The sequence below is a fragment of the Zootoca vivipara genome, chromosome 14 (assembly GCF_963506605.1).
Source record: "Zootoca vivipara chromosome 14, rZooViv1.1, whole genome shotgun sequence".
Taxonomy (NCBI): Eukaryota; Metazoa; Chordata; class Lepidosauria; order Squamata; family Lacertidae; genus Zootoca; species Zootoca vivipara.
In genome coordinates, this window is record NC_083289.1 from 31478296 (window position 1) to 31500431 (window position 22136).

Consider the following 22136-nt stretch of genomic DNA (forward strand, 5'->3'; position numbering starts at 1 on the left):
GTCTTAAGTTTCAGGACAAGTGTTGCCAGATGCTGGACCAGGGGCAAGAGAGGCAGGGAGCTCTGTCAGAGCCATCTACCTGCCTTGGTCCCTGTTGGGCCCTTTTGCAGGTCACCTCCCCCCCACCCCACCGGTTCAACGCCAAGAACTGGAGCTTTAGATACTGGTGTGATACCATTCTCACTCCCCCTTTCTCCTCTTGTGACCTTTGAATCACACCATAAATCATCATCGCTTCTCGCTGTGGCGGAATCGCCTATCGGAGCCCTCTGACACTGCTTGGCGCTCACAAGGGCAAGTTCCCTTCCTGCTGGGAAGACAACTCTGGAAATGGGAGCTCGCTTGCACACTCCAGGTTGGCTCTGGAAAGGACACACACACACACACAACCCTCCATCTCCATCACAGGCTAATGTGCTTCAGGTGTCTCTCATTATGGGGCTGGAGAAACAAGGAAGGGGAAGAAAATGATACAGAGGAGACCGGGAAGTGTGTGTGTGTGGGGGGGGGGGTTGCAAGCTGCAGTCACCAATCTTGACCAAGGATTCACCCTCTGCATTCCTAAGCTGCATATACACTAAACATTTAGAGCCCGTTTCCCTCCGAAAAAGTATTCTGGGAACTGTAGTTTGTTAGGGGTGCTGGGAATTGTAGCTCTGCCCATAATTCTTTGGAGAAGCAGGTAAAAGGTAAAGGTGAAGGACCCCTGACATTTAAGTCCAGTCGCGAACGACTCTGAGCTTGCGGCACTCATCTCATTTTACTGGCCGAGGAAGCCAACGTTTGTCCGCAGACAGTTTTTCTGGGTCATGTGGACAGCATGACTAAGCCACTTCTGGCGAACCCGAGCAGCGCACAGAAACGCCATTTACCTTCCCGCCGGAGTGGTACCTATTTATCTACTTGCACTTTGACGTGCTTTCGAACTGCTAGGTTGGCAGGAGCAGGGACCGAGCAACGGGAGCTCACCCCATCGCGGGGATTTGAACCGCTGACCTTCTGATTGGCAAGCTCTAGGCTCAGTGGCAGTAGAAGTGCTTTAAATCTGCTTTAAATATATGTTTTGTATGCAACCTTGGAAAATAGATAGATGATAGATAGATAGATGATCTAGATGATAGATATCTCCAATGTCACAAAAGCAGAGCAGAGAGGCTACATACCGGTACTGTATGTTTTAAAGTGTTTTTAATGCTGCATTTTATATTGCTATAACCTGGGACCATCTGGCGAGGGGTGCGTAATAAATCTAATAATAATACAGAACAGCAAACTGGCTTCGTAATTTCTCGATTCCAGGTTTTTAATGGAGGGGAGCAGCTCCACCAGCCTCCGCCTCTGCTATGCTTCTCTTTCCCTGCTTGGTTCAAGATCAAAAGCCCAATGTTGGGCCAGGCCAATGGGCGATCTCGCCGCATTGGCACACTTGCACAAGAGGTGCAGCCGGGATAGGTCCCTACTTGATTGTTCCCCAAGGTGTTCACAGGAACCAAACCAGCTGTGCTCCCTCTCCCTCCCTCCCTCCTTCCCTCTCTCCCTCCCTCTCGCTGGGCTGTAACCAACTCACACGCCGCCCTCCGGGGATTGGGATGTCAACAGCTTGCATAACCCCAACATGCAGAAAATGCCTCTCCTTTGATCGGCCCACCAACCTGTCAACATGCCAAATTTAGCCCTCTCCATTTTGCGCTGAGAGAAATGGTTGGTGGATGTGCTCATCAACCCCAATGACTTGCAGAGAGTGCAAGCTGTCCTGGGCTTTGGTGACCGAACCATCTGCCCTTTGCGTCTTATTTTTCAAGAAAAAGAGGTGCCGGAACTCACCACGAACGCCTCCCTTGTTCCCTTATAATGGAAATGGTGCCCATTTGAGAGGTGCAAGAACTGCACTCCAGGGAGTTCTGCCTGAAAAATAGCCCTGCCCTTTGCCAAACTGGTGCCCTCCAGGTGTTTTGGACTACAACTCCCATCAGCCACAGCCAGCATGGCCATGTTTTGGAATGTAAGAATGTTTGAAGAAGAGCCTGATTTTTGGATCTGTTCAGTAGCCTGTCTAGTCCACCATCCTATTCTCATAGCGGCCCAGCAGATACCCCCATGGAAAACCCACAAGCAGGACCTCAGCATGTGCCCTCTGCCTACCTGTGATTCCCATCAACGATTATTCGGAGGCATATTGCTTCCCTCAGTGGACACAGAACAGAGCCATCCTGGCTAGTAGTCACTGAAAGCCTCATTCTCCATGAATTTATCTTGTCCTCTTTTAAAGTCACCAGACTACGCCAGTCAGCCCCATCTAGCATGGCAGTGAGAGTTGGCATTTAAAACATTGATCCTTGGAACTGACCTATCACACGCTGGGGTTGGACTAGATGACCCTTGAGCCCCTTCCAACTCCACAGTTCCATGATTCTAAGTCAAGCTTCTTCAGCTCGATTGCCCAAACTGTGATGCTCTAGTGCTTTCCTCTGACAAAGCACCAGGAGATTTCAAGGGAAGCCAAATGATGGAGCTTAGTAGAAATCTGAACCAGGGAGTAACTGTCACTTCAGGAAGAGGTAGTAGGAGGTCCCTCGGAGGCAAAAAGGCTTGCTTGGCTATCGATTACTGCGGAGTGTGCCATTTCTTGTGAAGCAAGCCACACAGAGAAAGAGGAAGATGAAGCTCAGTGGTCCTATTGGCATGGGAGTCAATTGGTTGCCAATTCCTGCATCTGAGCCAGGATCTATTGACAAGTGTAAGTAATGAGGGGGTTCATACGCTGACACACCCCAGAGAACGCCTCGTCAACGCTCGGATCAATGCTGTTTATTGAGCCCTCATCATATCCCCTGATGGCTGGCCCCACCCTGCTCCCTGGGAGACGGTAATTGGGGGGTTCATTTCATTTCCAGGGCTATCGATGTTCACTCTGTCAGGACGTCACCCAAGACAACTTGTCACTCAGAATTACAGTGCAAATTAAATGCAGATGGGTCCCCTTTGGCAATGAGACAGGGATGCTTACAGATCCATTCGGCAGATATTATTCCCCTTCCTCTCTTGCAATCTAAGAAGTGACTTGGCTGAGGACTGAGGCTGGGGAGGAGCTTGGAGGAGTGTCACCAAGTTTGGGGCATCACCAAAAGTGGCTGAGAGCCACACAGAATTGACTAGTTGGATTCCACACATTCAGGAAGTTCTCCCCAGTAGCAAAGAAGGGAGGAACCTGCATCACATAAGGAAAGGCCTGCTGGATCAGGTCAACGGCCCATCTAGTCCAGCATCCTGTTCTCACAGGGGCCAAACAAATGTCCCATTCTCTCCCCTCCTGTGGTTCCCAGAAATTGGTATTCAGAAGCATTGCTGCCTCTAGTTGTGGGGGCAGAGGATAGTCATCAAACTAGTAGCCACTGATAGCCTTCTCTTCCTCCATGAATTTGCCCAATCCTCTTTTAAAGCCAGCCAAGCCACATTGTGGGCAAATCCCACTGGGAATTAATGGAACAAGAAGCCATGCCAATTTTCTGCATCCATCACTCAAACCTCTTGGTCTGGCTACGAATCAGGATCTCTAGACTTGAGTCTTGCCCACCAGATGTTGTAGACTACAGCTGGCTGGGCTTGATGGGCGCTGTGGTCCAAAAACATCTGGAAAGCACCTGATTGAGAAAGGGGGTTCTGCTTTCTCCATGTTTCCCCACTTACCAGGAGCATCTTCTAGCTCAAAGCCCAAACGTTGGCAGTTTGCTGGAAGAGGCGCTGTGTTCTCGGCACGAAAGGCTAATTCAGCTTGCAAAAAGAGCTCAGCGGCTAAGCATTTGGCCGTGGCTTTAAATCCAGCCCTCCCAGGCGCCTTCATTCCCCCAGACATTTCCATTTTGGGGAGGGAGGTAATAGAGAGTTAGACTATAAGGCTTCATAGAGGGAAAGGAAGGGAGATGGGCTCTCAAAGAAAGCTCCTCACACTCAAAAGCAGGTTTGCCGTCAGTCATGGTATTTACCGTGTTTCTCACATTTTAAGACGTGACTATAAAATAAGCCAGGGCACGATTTTCATGCGTTGAAAAAATATAAGAAATACCCCGAAAATAAGCCGCAGTGCTAAGTGCAGTTCTGGAGGCCCCCGCCAAAACACCCAGCAGCGCGCGTCGCGTGGAGCCCCGAGCCAGCGGGTCCCAGCTGAAGCACCGACAAAGTGCCCGGCAGCGCCACACAGAGCGCCCTGAGCCGCAGGAGGAGGAGGAGGAGGATTCAAAGTGCTACAGAGCAATGCTGGGTTCCGCTGGCTCAGGGTGCTCCGCGTGGCGCTGCTGGGCGCTTTGTCAGCGCTTCAGCAGGGCGTGCTGCTGGGTCCCGCTGGCTCGGGACTCCACACGGTGCGTGCTGCGGGCCCCGCTGAAGCGCTGACAAAGCGCCCAGCAGCGCCACGCGGAGCACCCTGAGCCAGCGGAACCCAGCATTGCTCTGTAGCACTTTGAATCCTCCTCCTCCTCCTCCTGCGGCTCGGGGCGCTCTGCGCAGCGCTGCCGGGCGCTTTGTCGGCACTTGAGCAGCAGCAGCAGCAACTTACCGCTTAGTAAAATAAAATAAAATAAGACACCCTCCAAAAATAAGCCATAGGCTTATTTTCTTGAGTAAAATAAATATAAGACGGCGTCTTATTTTATGAGAAACACGGTATATGTCCTGCCAGGCAGGGGCTGTAGCTCAGTGGTACAGAGCAGCTGCTATGCATGCAGAAGGTCAGAGTAGTCAATACTGAATTGTCAGTATAAACAGCAGTGAGTTAAACAGAGCAGTGGCCTGAGCTGGTGGAAGGCAGCTTGCTGTGTTCTACAGTCACATAGTTCTGCCCTTATTCAGAATCATGAGGACTAGAATCTCACTTTATTTTTAGGATATGTAGGGCAACTGCACAGCATACAGAAGTTCCCAGGATCAATCCCCAGCACTTCCAGTTAGGCTTGGAAAAAGACTGCCTGTCTGAAACCCTGCAAATCTTCAGCCAGGCAGCGTAGACCATACTGAGCTACATGAGCCAATGGTCTAACTTGGCATCGGACAGCTTCAGAAGGTGGTGGTGATAAACTGGAGGGAATAGGCTACATGCTGGCTTTCAACCATCCCATCTCTCCCAAGTGCCAAGTATTGGCCCAGTGAGAAGCAAGTATATCACTCATCAGGGCCTATTGTGAAACCCAAGAAAAGCATGCTGGATCAGGCCAGTAGTTCATCTGGTCCAGCATCCTGCTCTCAAAGTGGCCGGCCAGATGCCTGTGAGAAACCCTCAAAGCAGAACCTGAACACAAGAGTCCTCTCCCTCCCTGTGGTTTCCAGCAACTGGTATTCAGACATACCGTGTTACTGCCTCTGACCATGGAGGCAGCCATCTACTCCTCCATGAATTTTCCACTTCTCTTTTAAAGCCATCTAAGTTGGTGCCAGCTGACTGTGCATTGTGGGCAACACCAAGTGGAAGATATTTCACATTACAGTATATGTTAACTTGTCCTCTATATGCAGATCCAAGGAGGATCTTTCTGAAACCCCTGTTTATACAGGATAGCAGGCTCTCCCCAAGTGAGAGGCTTCAGTGACACATAAGGTGGCCCCTTTTGCTCTGGAGGCAGAGAGGGGGGGGGGGGAGATAAGGAAGCAGGAACTGGATAAAAATAGTTGTAAACTGCAAGGGGCAGAGTACTAAATTAAAACTCAGTGTAGACATAGAGGCCTCCTTGTTATTGGATACATTGCATTATGTTTACTGTTTTTATTTGCAGGTGTCATATTTTAAATTGATTGTGACTGCATGGAATTGTTGTGGCCTTTGGCTAGTACAATAAACTTATTTTGATAGTTAAAAAAACAACACTAAGTTGATGGCCATCACTGCCTCCTATGGAAGAGAGTTCCACAGTTTATGCTCTGCATGAGGAAGGATTTTCTTTTCTCTGTTTGAATGTTGCAGGAAGAAGTCTGCAAGTGCAAAAAGGGATGTCTGAATCGCACACATCAAGCACGAAGTGGGGCATGTCAGGACCTGGCTCTTTCCCCAAAATAGCTATAGATGCTCCTGCTGTGGCTGGAATGCAGGGTGCGCCAAGAGGGCATTTATGGGTCTCACGGTAGTAAATCAATAGCAGCCGGGTCAGACTTCCCCCATCTGCAAGGATGCTTAACAAGGTCACCTCCGTATTCTCCACAGATTAATGAGAAGAGATTACTAATACGGCCCAAGTGACAAGCAAGTATATTAACGTAATTCACCTCTTGCTTGTAATCAATTTGCTCTGGTAGAACAGTTGCAGCTCTTTTTTAGGGAGGGGGGATGCCAGGGAAAGTTTAAGGGCTATTCCCCGAAGCTCTTCCAATAAAGGCCACCCCCTCATCCCTCGCTGTTGAAACTGTGGGCCAGAAACTTCAAGAGTTTTGGCAGAAATGCAGGGCCCAGTTTGTCCGGGGGTTGAACTCTAAAATTAGCAAGGAAATAGGTTCAATATAAGCATTTTCAAGGAAATTTTTGAATGTTCCCCCTCCTCCAAGTTATTGGGGCATACTGCCCATTAAAAATCCCAATTACATAAACATCAATTTTATACAAAAATTTTGTATCCAAAGGAGAGAGAAAGAAGATTAGGTGGCAATAAAGAAGCAGTCAAGTTTACACAGCCGGTTTTCAAGCTGCAGATTTCATGCAAACCTGTGTCCCCTTTTGGAGCAATGCAGACATGGCCTTCCTAACTCTAGACAGGTGGACACATTCTCTCATCCAGCGAGGCCATTCTGATATCTTTTAGCTCAAACTCTCCTATTTAGCTCAAAAACCAAATGGCTACGTTTTCCACTGGGTCTCTAAAATTCTTTGAGAAGGAGGAGATAGAAAGAGAGCCAGAGATGGCTCCCCAATGTGACCTTGCTTTCAAAGATGGCTTTAAGGAATTGGTTTCAAATTTGGAGAGAGGCCTCCAGTTCGGGGGGGGGGGGAGCGGGCTGCAGAAATGGAGGTGGGTGGGGAAGAAACAGACAACCACAACCTACTGCTGATGGGCTCTCCACGCAGAAACAGACTCCCAGAGTGCTTTCAAAAGCCATTTAGGAGCTTAAATCCTGGTATTAAACCAAGCCTTTCATTAGGCAACTTCTCAATCCCCACCCAGGCTTAATACACTGAAAAAAAAGTTCTCTCTCCCTCTCCCCCACCTCCCCATTTGACAAAAGGTCAGTCATAAGCTTTTAAGCCGCCTCTCCAATTAACTTTTTCTGCCTCCCTGGCCCAGCCCAACTTCCGCCAAGTAGCCCACTTCCTTCTCCGAGCAAATGGGGCATAATTATTATTTAAAAATAATGATTTAAACGTGCGCGCATGCACACACACACACTGCAGGCTTGGAACAAATGTTTCAGGAAGAGCTTCCCATTTGCCTTCAGCTAACACCATTACTGACGACTCTTGCTCTCCTGACATCTCTTGACTTATAAAGCTGCCAGGTTTTGAGGGAAAGCGATGATGGGGGAAGACGTATCAGCCAAGCAGCAGAACATGAAGAGGTGCCTCTTCTACCTTTCAGGGTTTGGACCATTGTGCTGTCCTCGCACCCAAGAGGACCAGATCCTTTCACATCCGTAGGGAAATCAATCAGTCCACTGAGAAAATGGACCCAGCTTTTCAGAAACCTGGAGGAATGGATAGACAGAAGTCATCTCTCCCCCCTCCCCTCCAGCGCGCTTTCCCATAACACTACAACTCATGGACTTCCATTAAAAAAAGCACTTCTTCGTGCAGCGTTTAATTCAACTCTGGAACTCGCTCCCACATGAGGAAGCGAAGGCCACCCACTCAGATGGCTTTAAAAGAGGACTAGACCATGGATAGGCAGATTATGGTCCGGGGGCTGGATCTGGCCCAATCGCCTTCTAAATCTGGCCCGCGGACGGTCCAGGAATCAGCGTGGTTTTACATGAGTAGAATGTGTCCTTTTATTTAACATGCATCTCTGGGTTATTTGTGGGGCCTGCCTGGTGTTTTTACATGAGTAGAATGTGTGCTTTTATTTAAAATGCATCTCTGGGTTATTTGTGGGGCATAGGAATTCGTTCATTTCCCCCCCAAAAAATATAGTCCAGCCCCCCACAAGGTCTGAGGGATAGTCTGAGGGAATTTGTCTAGTCCAGGAGTCAGCAAACTTCTTCATCAAGGGGCTGGTCCACTATCCCAAATAGAGCCCTGGGTGAGGGGTGGGGGGAGGAGGGGCCCAAATAGGTCATGGGCTGACGTAGGGTGGGGGAAGCCACAGGGAGCGGGGACGGGATACCTCATGGGTTACTACAGGATGGGTCTCTAGATGCTGCTGGACTACAAGTCCCATCAACCCCGGCCAGCATGGCCAGCGGCCAGGGATTGTGGGAGATGTAGTTCAGCAACATCTGATGGAGCACCAACTTTGGCAAGGCTAGCAGAGCCTTCCCTCATCGGAAGGTGTTCCAGCCCATTAATCATTTTCGTTGCCCTTTTCTGCACTTCCCCCCCCTAGCTCTGAGATATCCCTTTTGAGTCAGAGCCACTAGTAATGCATATGGGATTCCAAACTTGGCTACACAATAGATCAGCCTTTGCCAACCAGATGCCCTCCAGATGTTTTAGACTACAACTCCCATCAGGGTGTTTTGTTTTTGTTGTTTGTTAAAAAAAACCCCACAACAACACCAGATTTTGTTTATAACTCCCTGCCTTAATGGTTTTGTTGCTTTCCCCCTCATCCCTCCCACTGCACAAAGAATTGTCTTTTTCAGAGAGCCAACTACTACAATCCCAAGATCTCTTTCCCAGTCATACCCTATATTGTTGGTGAATATGCAGAATAGGGATGGGTGAATCTGTCAATTTCATTTTCTCACTTTCCCAGTGTTACATTCTCTACATTTCCACATCAGTTTGCAAATTCAGCGATACTTTAGCACAAATTTCTCCCAATATAGCCATTTTCCAGTGCATTTTTGTCCACTATACAAATTTGCAAACCAATTTTCCTAAATAAAGTGCACCTTTGTGCATCATTTCCCCTATTATATGCAGTTTTCATGCACACTTTACAATAGTATATGCATTTTTGTACACATGACTTTGCTGGTGAACTGAATTGCAAAATTCGGAGAACTGCAAATTTCAAAGGAAGGCTGTGTGTTTAAGTATCATTTTGGAAAGTGTGAATCAGTTAGGTTAAACATTAAATGCAAACTGAATTTAATTTCTCTCCCTTCCCTAACAGTTAGGGTTCATTTTTTTTCTGAGTGTGTGCCACTTTGCAGTTACATTAATTATCATCTGCTACTTTCCTGCCAGTGTGCTCTGTTCAGAGAGATTTTGCTGGTCCATTTTGGGTTTCACTATCCCAAGTAAATGGGCACCACCTGCACACACACATTTGGCTATATCACTGCTCACTCCTGACTTCATTATGAAGGTGGTATCCAAATAACCACTTAATTTTTTAAAAAAATATTTTTTTTTTGCTAAGTCTTATCAAATTCTTCAGGCCTCCCCAAAAATCCTACAAATGCTTCACCTGAGACAGAAATCCAAATTTGCTTTTACGTTTTGCTTTAGAGAGAGAAACTGCTTCTGGTAAATGGCACAGGTTAAGGCCTGCCTGCTGTTTGTTTATGCCTTATGATAGCAGAGGAAACATTCTGCAGACTAAGGATGTTCAAACTCTGACATGCAGGGAAAGACAAGCACAACACGCTCCACCTTTGGAATTACAAAACAAACAAACAAGTTCTCCAAGTGCTCCAAGGACAGAAGCAAACTATGATACTTCATATCCCAGGAAAGCTGGAGAAAGAGTTTCGAGAGGGAATGTGTTCATTTCTTCACCAGCAGGGAATCAACTTAAGGGTCACATCAGTATGCGTCGTTTATTTAAACTGTTATTCTGCGAAACAAAATAAACACACACACACAGACACAGGTATGAAGATAGTTTGCACTGGGCCATGTTCTGCTGGGAAAGGACTGTGCAGAGTTTTAGACCACACATGGTTCTTCTTCACGTAGAAGTGTCAAGCACAACCAAACCACTATATCTCTGAAATCAGGCATGCCCTGCATTTAATATTTTTTTCAAATCCTGGGGCCAATGGTAGGGATGAAGCCAGGGAGACCAGCAGTAGGTGGAGCCAGGGCCAATGAACCACCCCAAATAAACCAGATGTTAAAAGCCTGGATTTTAAATAATAATCCAGCACTCATGTCGGCACCAGGCAAGTCTATCTAGGGCGAGAAATCCACAAATTGTGTACTACAGTACAGAAGGTCCTTTCCCAAATGCCACCTGCCTCATCGCAGATGATGGGGAGATCTGCAGAAGCACATTTGAAGATGACTTCAGCATAGAAGTGGCACAGGCACTGAGGTCCTCTTCAAAGGCCTTTCCTGCAGGTGGCGTCACTGTGCAAGATGAATAGATACTCATTCAAACACCTGGGTCTCAAGCTGTGGGCAGATTTAAATGGGACTTGTTGATACTAAAATAAAACGGGCACGTCCAGGATGGCGGCCACCAAACTCAGACAAAAGAAAAACAATTAGGCTATGTCAATGTTGTGTTCATCAGCCAAAGAGAGTCAGAAAAGGTGGGGAAATACAACTCTTGGAAGTTTTCATGCTCATTGTGAAAGAGGAAAGCCTCCATCGATTGCCGCCGAGGCTAGCCTCCGAGGATATTTTGATGACAAATGCATTGTGTGTTTAAAGATAGTTGGTTCTCTTTCCTTTCTCCAATGTTGCCCTAATATGTTTGCTAAAGAAACATCCTGGCAACCGTCAGACAATGGCGTACAGAGAGCAAAACTTAAATGCTGATGACATTTCAACGGCACATACCAAGACTCGGTATCTATAGAAATCTATGCATTGGCCCAAATCCAAGTGTTCACACCCCTGGGTGGGAGTCCCTTGCCCTTGCCAAAGGAGACAAAGCAATCATTGATTAGTTCAGGGCATGGCAGCTGAAGACTCTTATCATGGGCCCACAATGCACTGCTGCTTCACTTATCAAATGGCAGCTCGGAACTAGAGAAAGCTCTTCCGATTATCAAGGGTGGCAAAGTGACGCCACTTAATTGGTTGGCAGCTATGAATAGAGGATGCTGGACTAGATGGGCCAATGGTCTGATCCAACAGGCTCACCTGAGGTTCTTTATACAGAGCTAGATGAACCAATGACTAAAGCTCAGTGCTTTGCCTGCAGAAGCATGATAAGACTTCACAAAGGTCAAGTTTAATCCTATGTTGCAGGTGAGGATAGATAGATAGATAGATAGATAGATAGATAGATAGATAGATAGATAGATAGATAGATAGATATATAGATAGAGGAGAGATAGAGAGATATAGATAGATATGCTTCATCTTGTTCAGCTGGCTATGAGTGGCAAACAACTATACCCCCATCCATTTTAAAATGCAATTATTGATCACCTAGACCAGCCTTTACCCAGCCTGCTGCCCTCCAGATGTTTTGGGCTACAAAACAGCTGGTGTTTCTTGAGAGAGCCTTCTTGGTGATGGCCCCAAGAAACTCTCTTCACACAGAGATGCTCCTGGCACCATCTTTTCAAAGCTGCTGGAGAGAGACACATCGTCCCCCTGGAAAACTAAAGAATTGAGTTTCCTTTCTCCCCTGCGATGTGCTGTGGGGATTATGACTGGGACCTACCCTGAAATAATAATAATAATAACAATAATAATAATAATAATTCTCTTGTAAAAATTCTTAAGTTATGTTGTTCTTGTTACCACATTGAAAGGAAAAGAACATGAGAGGCTGCCTTAACATCCATCTGGCTCAATATTGCCTATGCACGGACTGGCGCCAGCTCTGCAGGATTCCAGGCAGGCAACATTCCCTGCCGTACCTGCAGACACCAGGGATAATCCGCATGCAAACCATGTTGCTGTCCTTCCTTGATGCTGCTTTATATAGAGTCAAACCACTGGTCTACCATGCTCAGTATGGCCTGCACTGACTGGCAGCTGTTTTCTGGGATTTCAGACACGGGCCATTTCCAGCCCCATCTCGAGAGACTGGGGGTTGAGCCTGGGACCTTCTGCATGCAAAGCAGATGCTCTATGGCCCTTCGCCTGAAAGCCAGCTCCCTTCTTCCCCTGCCTCTACATTAAAGAGTTAAAGGGTTTCACAACCTAAAGATTTACTTCTGGCATTCTAAACCACCTGTTTCTTTTGTTATTTAACAAAGAGCACAAGTTCCCGTAGATGTAGGGCAGGGAAACGGGAATCAAAAACATGTCCGCAGAAAAAAAGAGAGAGATGCTCCTATTTTGCTTTTGTTGGTTTTATATATTCACCGACTGAAATAACTTCTACTTGAAAGGATGCCAGGTGCCAGTCATAAGCCAAAGATATACGAAATCTAAGAGTCGGAGCCACCAAACTCCAACTGGGATTAACACTGCATGAGAAAATACAAAGAGGGTTATATTGCAAAGAAGCAGTTTGTTGCTCGACATATTTCCCCGCTGGTTTTTTTTTTTTTTTGAAGAAACAAAAATGTACTTAAGATGATGAACAATTCCACAGGTGCCTCAGGGCCCCAAGATGTTGGCAATTAAAAGCTATTGGCACCGGTTTGGGGTTTCTTGGCTTAGTCAACTATTTCAGAAATGTTGACACTGCTGCGAAAGATTCCCAGGAGCAAAAAAGAGGAGCTCAACGTTTGTTCTTTCCCCCAATACATACACGCACACCCCAAATTTAAATAGCACCTGCAATCATATGTGATCTCAAATACAACCCAATTAAGAAACATGTTGTTTACTCTCTGCCAAAAAGGAGGGGAAGAAGAAGGATAAAACAATAGGAGTTCAGTAAGCGTAATCATGTGGAGGGCTATTTTTTGCTTATTAGGTGGTGCTGTGGGTTAAACCACTGAGCCTAGGGCTTGCTGATCAGAAGGTCAGCGGTTCGAATCCCTGTGACGGGGTGAGCTCCCGTTGCTCGGTCCCTGCTCCTGCCAACCTAGCACTTCGAAAGCACATCAAAATGCAAGTAGATAAATAGGAACTGCTCCAGCAGGAAGGTAAAAGGCGTTTCCATGTGCTGCTCTGGTTCGCCAGAAGTGGCTTTGTCATGCTGGCCACATGACCTGGAAGCTATACGGCGGCTCCCTCGGCCAATAATGCAAGGTGAGCGCGCAACCCCAGAGTCGGTCACGACTGGACCTAATGGTCAGGGGTCCCTTTACCTTTTTATTATTATTTTTTAAAGGGGTTGCTTTCTACACATTTCAGTCCAACTGAAGTTTTCAGCAATTTCAACGAGAGATTTGAACGTGTCTTTGATTAAACTTTTCCTTGATGAAACCAGTTAGGTTTTCAGCACAGTCCTATGCATGCTTCCAGTGAAAAGCACTGGTTTCAAAAAGGGCATATACCCAGAACACACAGGACTAGAGCCTTAAAAGTAGTTAATGTTTGTTGCCTTTCAACCCTCCTCCTTTTGCCTCAAAAATAATGCAACTGTTCACAGCTGGCTCCATCACAACCACCAGCTCCACCTTACATGTCTAACTGATCTAGGTGCAGCTAGGCACAATGAACCCTTGAAAATATAAGTTCAACCCAGGAGCCAAGCAAACGGTTTATACTCATTCTTAACATTTATCTTAGGATAGCCCCATAGCTACTAAAACAATGCTGCGGTTTTAATTAAATGCTATTATCATTATGAGCCAAGCCCATTACATTTACCTCGCCGTTCGTGTTTTGGTTTTAATCAGACTTGTCCCTGTAGCATTACAGGTCGGCACAAATCTAAGGAGTGAGATTAGAATTACCGTAATATTTTTTTGTTCCATCCAGTAGAACACACAAAGAGACATAGCTGTCAAGTTTTCCCTTTACTCGCGAGGAAGCCTATTCAGCATAAGGGAATTTCCCTTTTAAAAAAAGGGAGAACTTGACAGCTATGCACAGAGAGAGAATCGTGCAAGTTATACTTCCTTGAAAACTGCAGCGATAGAAGCAAAATCTGAGTTGTGCAGAAAGTGCCTTTATGGTTCAATTGACTTCCAAGTTAGAGTTTCTCAGCAAAGCCACAGATGTTCAAAATAACAATTCCTGCAGAAGGTATTAGACCACGACCCATTTGTAAGACCTAGGGTAAGCTGTCATCACGCTAAAACCCTAGTTTTAGGAATGTGTACAATTAAAAAAAATATTGGCCATGAACCAGCTAAAGGCTTACATGCCGTGCAAGCTTAGCTGGCAACAATGAGTCCCACTGAAATGAGTGGGGCCTACTTGGAGTAAATTTGGGGATCTAGCTACTGCATATTTGATTGGGAATAATGGGGTTGAGTTAGCAGCTAATTTAAATGAGACCTCTTGTTTCCCATGGGATTTAGTCAACGATTGCCTTTACATGGATCAGACCCATTACTCTGATTTGCTCCAGAGGAGACAGGGCGGGTTGGGGAGAAAACAGGTCCGGTCACATAAAAAGGTAGCCATTTTAAAGTCTTTGCTTTTTGCCCCATTCCTTCCCCTGTCTAAGATAATGTACCGGATACAGTAATTGACTTCTAAGAAGAGATAAATCTGCTCCAGACATTTACCCAGCTGGCCAAGAGATGAAGGTTTAATATTAAGCATATGAACAGTAGCCAGACATTCTCAGAGTTGGGCTGCCTAAAGAGAGTTTGTTTGTGCTATTAGAGCGTTATATCTCCCGGATCAATTCCACCTCATCACAATTTAATTGCATAAGGGACCCAACTCAGATTTTGCACAATGCCCGTCTCCTCGCTTGCACTAATGTTTTCAGGTGCTAGAAAATATCAAGTTTTGCAATACTTTTTAAAGATACTTAAAAACACCGAGGGTTCATACATAAGAAATGAAAACCAGTAATACACCCCCCCCATGTGTACTAGAGCACCCTTTCAAACATATGCAGACACTAATTATATTAATTCCTTTAACTTTAAAAGCATATGCACATTCATGTCACTTGATAAGATGCACAAGTATGACATAATAGTTATGTTTACCAAAACCAGGGGGAGCTGTGTGTGGGGAAGGTTTTTTTTTTTTTACAAAGGTTAGTTGTCAGAATTTTTTTTTTGAAGAAGAAGAGTTTAGATCTTGTTAATTTTCCATTACGTGCCCTCCAGATGTCTTGCAGCAAGATCTGTTGTGTGTTTGCTAGGAGGCACAACGTATTGAGTTCCAGGGAACTTGCTTTCAAATACACAATATGAGGACTGCATCTTTAGTCCACAGTAACTTAGGCAAATTTTGTCTATAGGGCGGTATAGAAATTTAATAAATAAAAATAATAAGCGACACTTTTCAACAAAACTTATATTTACAACGATTACCACCCCACATTAAAAAGCTGCAAACAGTTAAACCTGCATTTCAACCCAGAATTGCCCAGGTTGTTGTTTTTTCAAGGGCCTTCTGCAGAAAGTCAAATGAGATTGTTGCCTCCAAGTGTTTTGTTGAAAAGAAAGGGCATGCAATTGTTCTTCTCTTGGGGTTTGTGCAGCGGATGCTCCCAAAAGATTAGGGTCTTTGCCATCTACTCCAAAGCTAAAGTAGAGGTGGCAGCACTCAGGATAACTGCTTCTGCATCATTATTGCTTCTTTCCAACAGCCTGGCAGGAGTAGAAGTCCCATAGCCCTCACACCAACCAAAATGACGCATATCTTTATAGGTTCACATTTGCTTCCCTTTTCAAATCTCCCCCTTCATACTGTTCCACCACCACCACCACCACTGCTGGCCTTTAGATTGTAGACTCTTTGGGGCAGAGACCTGCTTTGTTGTGTAACATTGCCCTTCCAAGCATCCATGGAATACATAGATCAGGACACATACATACATAAATAAAGCTAGGCTAAACACATACACACAGATCTCCCAGCATTTAATTTTCTATTTTTAATCTGTATTTCTTAAAACACAAGCCTGCCAAAAAGCCAGCTGAACTCCGGGAATCCATCACGACCCCAACAGGAAAGGAGCTCAGCTGGCAAAAAAAGAGAACCAAATGGATACCAAATAACAGAAACAAATCACTTCTCTTGGCATTCTCTTGCAAATGCCCCACTTGATGTGGGAACTGTGTGATTCCACTAATGCGTTCTTGCGTGCCATTTTTTTTGGAAATTCTTATCAATGGGACTTGTGCTGGAAGATTTTAAAGTGGATCAAGGCCATTGTACATTGGCAAGACTCATGTCAGAATGCCATTAACCACAGAGGATGCCCAAAGCAGCTGATGTTCCCTTTACACACACAAACTCACTTTCTGCTAGGGAGATGGGCTGGTTCTGTGCCTTTCTTAGTGGCTGTGAAGGGGAACCAATGCGGGTGGGAAACCCTATGATTCCCCAGAGACATATACAAAGTGAGGATGCAAAGGAAGGATGGGGAAAATTAGATACACTTTAATCAGGCTCATTCTAGCATGGAGGTCCTATCCCTGTGTCTCCCAAAAAGGATGCTTTGTTAGTCTCCGGTCTCCAAAGATTTGCTGAATTGTGATGGTCTTTCTCAAGACAGGAAGGACACCAAACTCAGCTTTAACTGTGGTTTCCTATGCCGTTGCTGCCACTGGAGGCTTCGCGCAAAAGTCCCAAAAGATGCAAAAATTTAAAGTGGGGAAAAGAGGGAAGAGAAGAAAGGAAGGAGAAGAAAGGAAGGAGGGGTGAAGAAAGAGTGTCAGCTGGGGAAACTTGATGGGCTCGTGATGTCAGTCTCACTGCGGTTCGAGTGGGGAAATATCGGCAAGAACAGAAACTTTTCTGCATCGTATTCAAAAGAGATATTTGAACATTTGGGAACTGGGCAGGTGCCCTGGTCTAAGGACACTGAAACAACCCCAGCTCATTTGTTTTAAAGTTTGCGATTTGCCTTCCAGGCCACAGGAGTCCTGCATGAAAGGGCAGCACCTGAACCCTGATAAATCGCTTTGGGGATTTTTTTTTTTTAAAAAAAAGCATTTTCAATAGTCAGTCAGCTTTTGTTACCTTGGTCTTTGTGAAATCTAGACCTCTTTGAAGTCCATAAAGGCAGAGTCTCTGCCATTGACTTCAAACGAAGACAGCCTTCCACTCGGAAAGTTAAGAGTGTCTTTCATACCTTATCCCATAATGGAAAGTTTCATAAAAGAGGCACAAAGGTGGGGAGATGGTAACATGAAGGGAGAAAGACCGGCGAGCTCATCCGGTGTAAAAAAACAAGAGTCTTGCTCGCATAATTTGGAGTGTGCAGTTGGCTGTTAAATTTGTGGCCTGTGCGCACCGACTACGCGGAACAAGAAGACGCTTTTAAGGAAACTCTGGAGACAATGGCGACCCAAACATTTGGGAAATATTTTGATAAGTACACCATCCGGGAAAGACAGCCCTAATATGGAAAGGATTTATTGGAATTCCTAGAGGGAGGGGGGCAACAGCTGTGTTTTAATTTGGATTAACAAACATATTGTACCAGCAGTTTGCCAGCTCCAATACACTGAAGCAAAATTTACCTCCATCGTTAAACAACACTTTGGGTCTGTTTGAGGTTGCATTCCACTTATAAGTTTGTGTGCTGAACAGGGGAAGCTCTGTGTCACAGTGGGGAGCAAATGATCAAAAAAAGGACATCCCGTATTTATTTATTTTTAGTTTCTGCCTCTCCTCACATCCCAAAAGCTCAGAGATTTAAGCAGATTTTTTTTTAAAAAAAAAAAAGGTTGAAGTTAGATCAATAGTTTGTGTTCCAATCTAGTTAATTGGGGGCAAAATTCCCCGCCCATTCAAGCCATGATTCTTATTGGCAAAGAGGAAATTTCAACCCCAAGTACTAGCTATTTCCAGCTCAAAAATAGGATTGACCATTACTTCGGGTTAATTAATACAGTGATGCACTGTTCTGAAATCATATGGCTAGGTGAAGCATGAAGGGTGGGCTGTTGAAGGGATGCTCAGTGGTAGAGCATCTGCTTTGCTTGCAGAAGGTCCCAGGTTTAAACCCTCCACATAGGGCTAAGAAAAAACCTTCAGTCTGAAACATTGGAGAACCACTGCCTGCCAGTGTGGGCAACACTGAGCTAGGTGGACCAGCGGTCTGACTCAATGCAAGGCAGTTTCCTGTGTGCCAATGTTGATGCCTGCCTGGCATGCTCAGATTCATTTCTGACCTTTGGGTGGGTGGGTGAGTGGGTGGGTGGGAGGGCTGTAGCTCAGTGACAGAACTCAAGATTGACACGCGACAGACAGCTTCCAGTTCATTCCCTCCCTGGAGCCCCTTGACGGTCAATTGCTGCCAGTCAGTGCAAACAGTTCTGAGCTAGATGGCCTGACTCTGTGGTTCCATGCTTTCTGATTTCAGGAGGGAGGTTGAGAGGGTGCAAAACTGATCATCCTGATACTCAGGCTAACCTATTCCACACCCACACACGCAGGACAATGGGCTGCTTTAAAATGTCTGTTTCATCTCATCCCAGAGTTGTGAACAAACTCTGATCTGGTCGTAGCAAAGTGGAAAGAGAGGGCTTCAAAGATAGAGAGATAGAAAAACGAAATGCAACGGACTCTTCTTAGGGACATGTGCCTGCCTGCCTGTGCTGGGACTCCGAGAGACACCCTTGGTGTGTGTGTGTGTGTGTGTGTGTCATAGGAGCCAAATCCTAGGAGCCGAGGTCTCTTCGCCACTCGCCCTAAATAAAACATGGGGCGGGACATACCTGGGGCTCCAATATTTTATTCAAGTTGGCACCCTAGTGTGTGCTTGTGCGCGCACGTGTCGGATGCCCCCTAAAACCGCGGGAAAGGGGTAGGTGGAGACGGAGGCACCTGCCTTACCTGTACCAAAGCAGCCCTTTCTCGTAGCACCTGTCGAAGAAATGCGGCTCGGCCCCGACGGCTCGGACGTCCGGGTGGATGCGCAGGAACTCCAGCAGCGCACGGGTGCCGCCTTTCTTGACGCCCACGATGATGGCCTGCGGAAACTTTTTACTCCCAAAGCCGTTGACCACGGGCAAGGCTCCTCCGGCCGACGGGCTCCCGATCCGGCCGTCCCCCCCGTCGTTGTCCTCCTCTTCCAGCCTCGCCCCGCCGGCCGCCGACTCCTCGTCCTCCCCGGCGGCGGCGGCGGCGGCGTCCCCGGCCAGTCCCGGGAGCAACAAGAGGAGCTTGTGCGGGGGGTTCCCTTCGTCGTGCGGCTGCGCTTGTCGGATCAGGCCCGCTCCCCCCGGGCGTAGGGGCTCGCAGGAGCCGGTGAGGCAGTAGAAGAAGTAGCTAAAGAGCAGCAGCATGGTGAGCAGCAGCGGGGCGCGGGGAGGGGCGCGCGCGCCCAGCAGCCCCCCGACGTGCGCCCGGAGATGCCCGCCGCGGCTACATCCCATGGGGGGCCGGCCCCGGGGGACGCGGGACCACGGCGCCGCCACCCGCGACAGCGGTAGCAGCAGGAGGAGGAGCGCGGCCCGGAGGGGACATCGCTCCTTCGGGGAGCCGCCGCCGCCGCCGCCCCGGGAAAGGTCCCCCCCTCCCTCGGCTCCCTCGGCTTCCTTCTTCTCGCTCTCAGTCTCAGCCCAAGTGGAGCCTCCGCCCGCCTGTCCTCGCCCAGAAGGTCCCCAATTCTTCTTCCCCCCCCCCACGTCTCCTTCCTCACCAAACGGAGGAGTCCCCCCCTCCTACTCCGCGAGGAGAGTCAGCTGCGCCCTCCCCCGCCTCTCTCCCTCCCGGCACCATTCAGCAGGCTCCGGTCACTTTCACACCCACCGCTGGCACCGCCCCCTCGAAGGGCTGGTCACTTTCACTTCGCGCGGCTCCCGAGGAAGACGCCGCGCCGGGAAACGGACTAGCCCAGAGTCCCTCGGAGAGGCGCGGCAGGAGCGTCTGTCATCTCCCCGGGAACCCCAAAGAGCGGAAAGAGGCGACAATGGGCGCCTGCTTGAGTAACCGTGCGCGCGCGCGTAGGATCGGGTGCTGCGAGGCTGGGTTTCCATGCGCGGGGGTAAAACACCGCTGGTTTTAATTTTATTTTTAAAAAAGCGACTTCCCAGTAAGTATGGAACGGGCCCCTCAAACTTTGCAGATACGTCAGCTAGCCAAGGAGACGCGCGTTTCAGCCCGAGCTCAGGCTAGTTTCGTTGGTTTCAATGGGGGAGCCTTCCCTCAAGTAGATACAGTTTTGCAGCCCCGAGAGTGGTCCGTAAGCGTCGATATCGGAAGTTTGTAACAGATAAAGATCACAGCGAAAGAACTTACTGTTTAAATTTTTCGTACCGTTTAATTATTTCAGCGTGCATCACCATGAGACGTGCAGGGTGCTATAGAGGACAACTCGACCTTCCTTCACTAGGGGTGCCACAAGATGGGGTTGGACTGGCACTGGGGGTGACTGGAGTTGTAGTTCAGCAACATCTGGAGAGCACTGGGTTGGAGAAGGACGGAGTAATAAAAGCCAAGGCACCACTGACCTGCCACCCCACCCCCAATTATGGAAGGGGCATTTTTCTCTCTTGCCCACTTACTTTGACCCAGATACTAGACATTCAGTGAAACTGGACGTAGGCTCAGGATTGGTGCCAATTGCTCAGTTGAGGTGGGGGTGGATGTGTGGTCCCTCCAGGCATTGCTGGACTCCAACTCCCACCAACCACACCCACCATGGCCAAAGGTCAGGGGATGATGGGAGTTATAGTCCAGCAACATCTGGAGGGCCACAGGTTCCCCAGGCTTTAGCTATATCCTGGATGCCTTTTGGTATTAGGCACATCAGCTAGAAATTAAAGACTTCTTCAGGCAGCATAGGGGCCATCTCGTACCAAAGATTGTGGGTGCCCACAATGAAGGGCTTCAACATTGCCTGTTGACTTGGGGGGGTGCAGCCCCACAGATATATTATTGTGGGTACCAAAGCACCCACGGTCCCCTGAAGTTGGCTCCAGTGTCAGTCAGCACATAGTTCAGCTATGGAACTTAGTCCTGCAGGGGGCAGTGATGGCAACCCACTTGGATGGCGTTAAAAGAGGATTGGGCAAATTCATGGAGGAGAGGGCGACCCGTGGCTGCTAGCCGCAATGGCTATGCTCTGCCTCTATGGGCAGAGGCAGTCATGCTTCTCAATACCAGTTCCTGGAAACCACAAGAGAGGAGAGTGCTGTTCAGCTCAGTTCCTGCTTGCAAGTTTCCCACTGGTGTAAATGATTGGCCACCGTGAGAACAGGATGCTGGACTAGACGGGCCATTGGCCTGAACCAGGAGGCGCATCTTATGTTCTTAAATTTAAACATCTATTGACCTTTAGTATGTCTAGGAATCTCCAGGTGGCTCTCTATGATCACGGAGGACTGCAAAGTGAATTTTGAGGTTTGGGGGCAATTGGAGGTGGCTGGAGTCAACTGCCAAGGTGAGACTACGGTACTGCCATATTTTTTCCATCTTGCAGAACATCTGAACAGCAGGTCTCCAGAATGACCTGTCACAATACCATGAAGACCCATGATCTCTGAAAGTAAACGTAAAGCACATTGAAAATCTAGGGGGAACTCTCTCTCTCTCTCTCTCTCTCTCTCTCTCTCTCTCTCTCTCTCTCTCTCTCTCTCTCTCTCTGTGTGTGTGTGTGTGTGTGTGTTACAAAATATGTAATTTACAATCTGCCTTGAACCTTCAGGATGGGGAACGATACAAATCAAAGACAAATGTGTCTTTACTGGTTTTATGACTTCCCTGCTCCCACCCCAAACTGGAATTAAAGGAAGATCAAACAAGATTTGAGCAGAAGAACTGCTAGGTTAATTGAGAGGGGGTGCGGGAGAGGATGTTTTACAGCCTACATACAATGAACAAATATTTTCACATCTGATTTCCTCCCCCAGCAACAACAACCACCTCCACATTTTGGGGACTGTAATTATTGTTTCAAATCACTTGCCTCATGGGAAGTGATTTGCCACAAAAGACCGCCTTTTTCCCTGCCGAGTTTTAAATCAAAGATGGGAAACATGTCATAAATAAACAGCAATTAGTTTGATGATAGCCACATGCTGGGCAATTAACAATTAGCCCTCACAAATGTCAGCTTTAATTAAAGAGGTACAGGAGTTTTTGTGTAGGTGCGTGTAGACACACAAAT

At 47.3% G+C, this 22136-nt stretch overlaps 1 protein-coding gene across 1 annotated transcript in view; it reads right to left on the bottom strand.

Moving 5' to 3' along the window:
• HS3ST6 (heparan sulfate-glucosamine 3-sulfotransferase 6) overlaps positions 1–19623 on the bottom strand; it is a 77559-nt gene extending 57936 nt beyond the window's left edge. The window contains exon 1 of the mRNA XM_035132329.2: positions 18860–19623. Coding sequence (XP_034988220.2) covers positions 18860–19401 — 542 coding nt within the window. The 5' untranslated portion in view covers positions 19402–19623. The remainder of the gene's footprint in view (positions 1–18859) is intronic.
• Positions 19624–22136: the final 2513 nt, after the last annotated feature.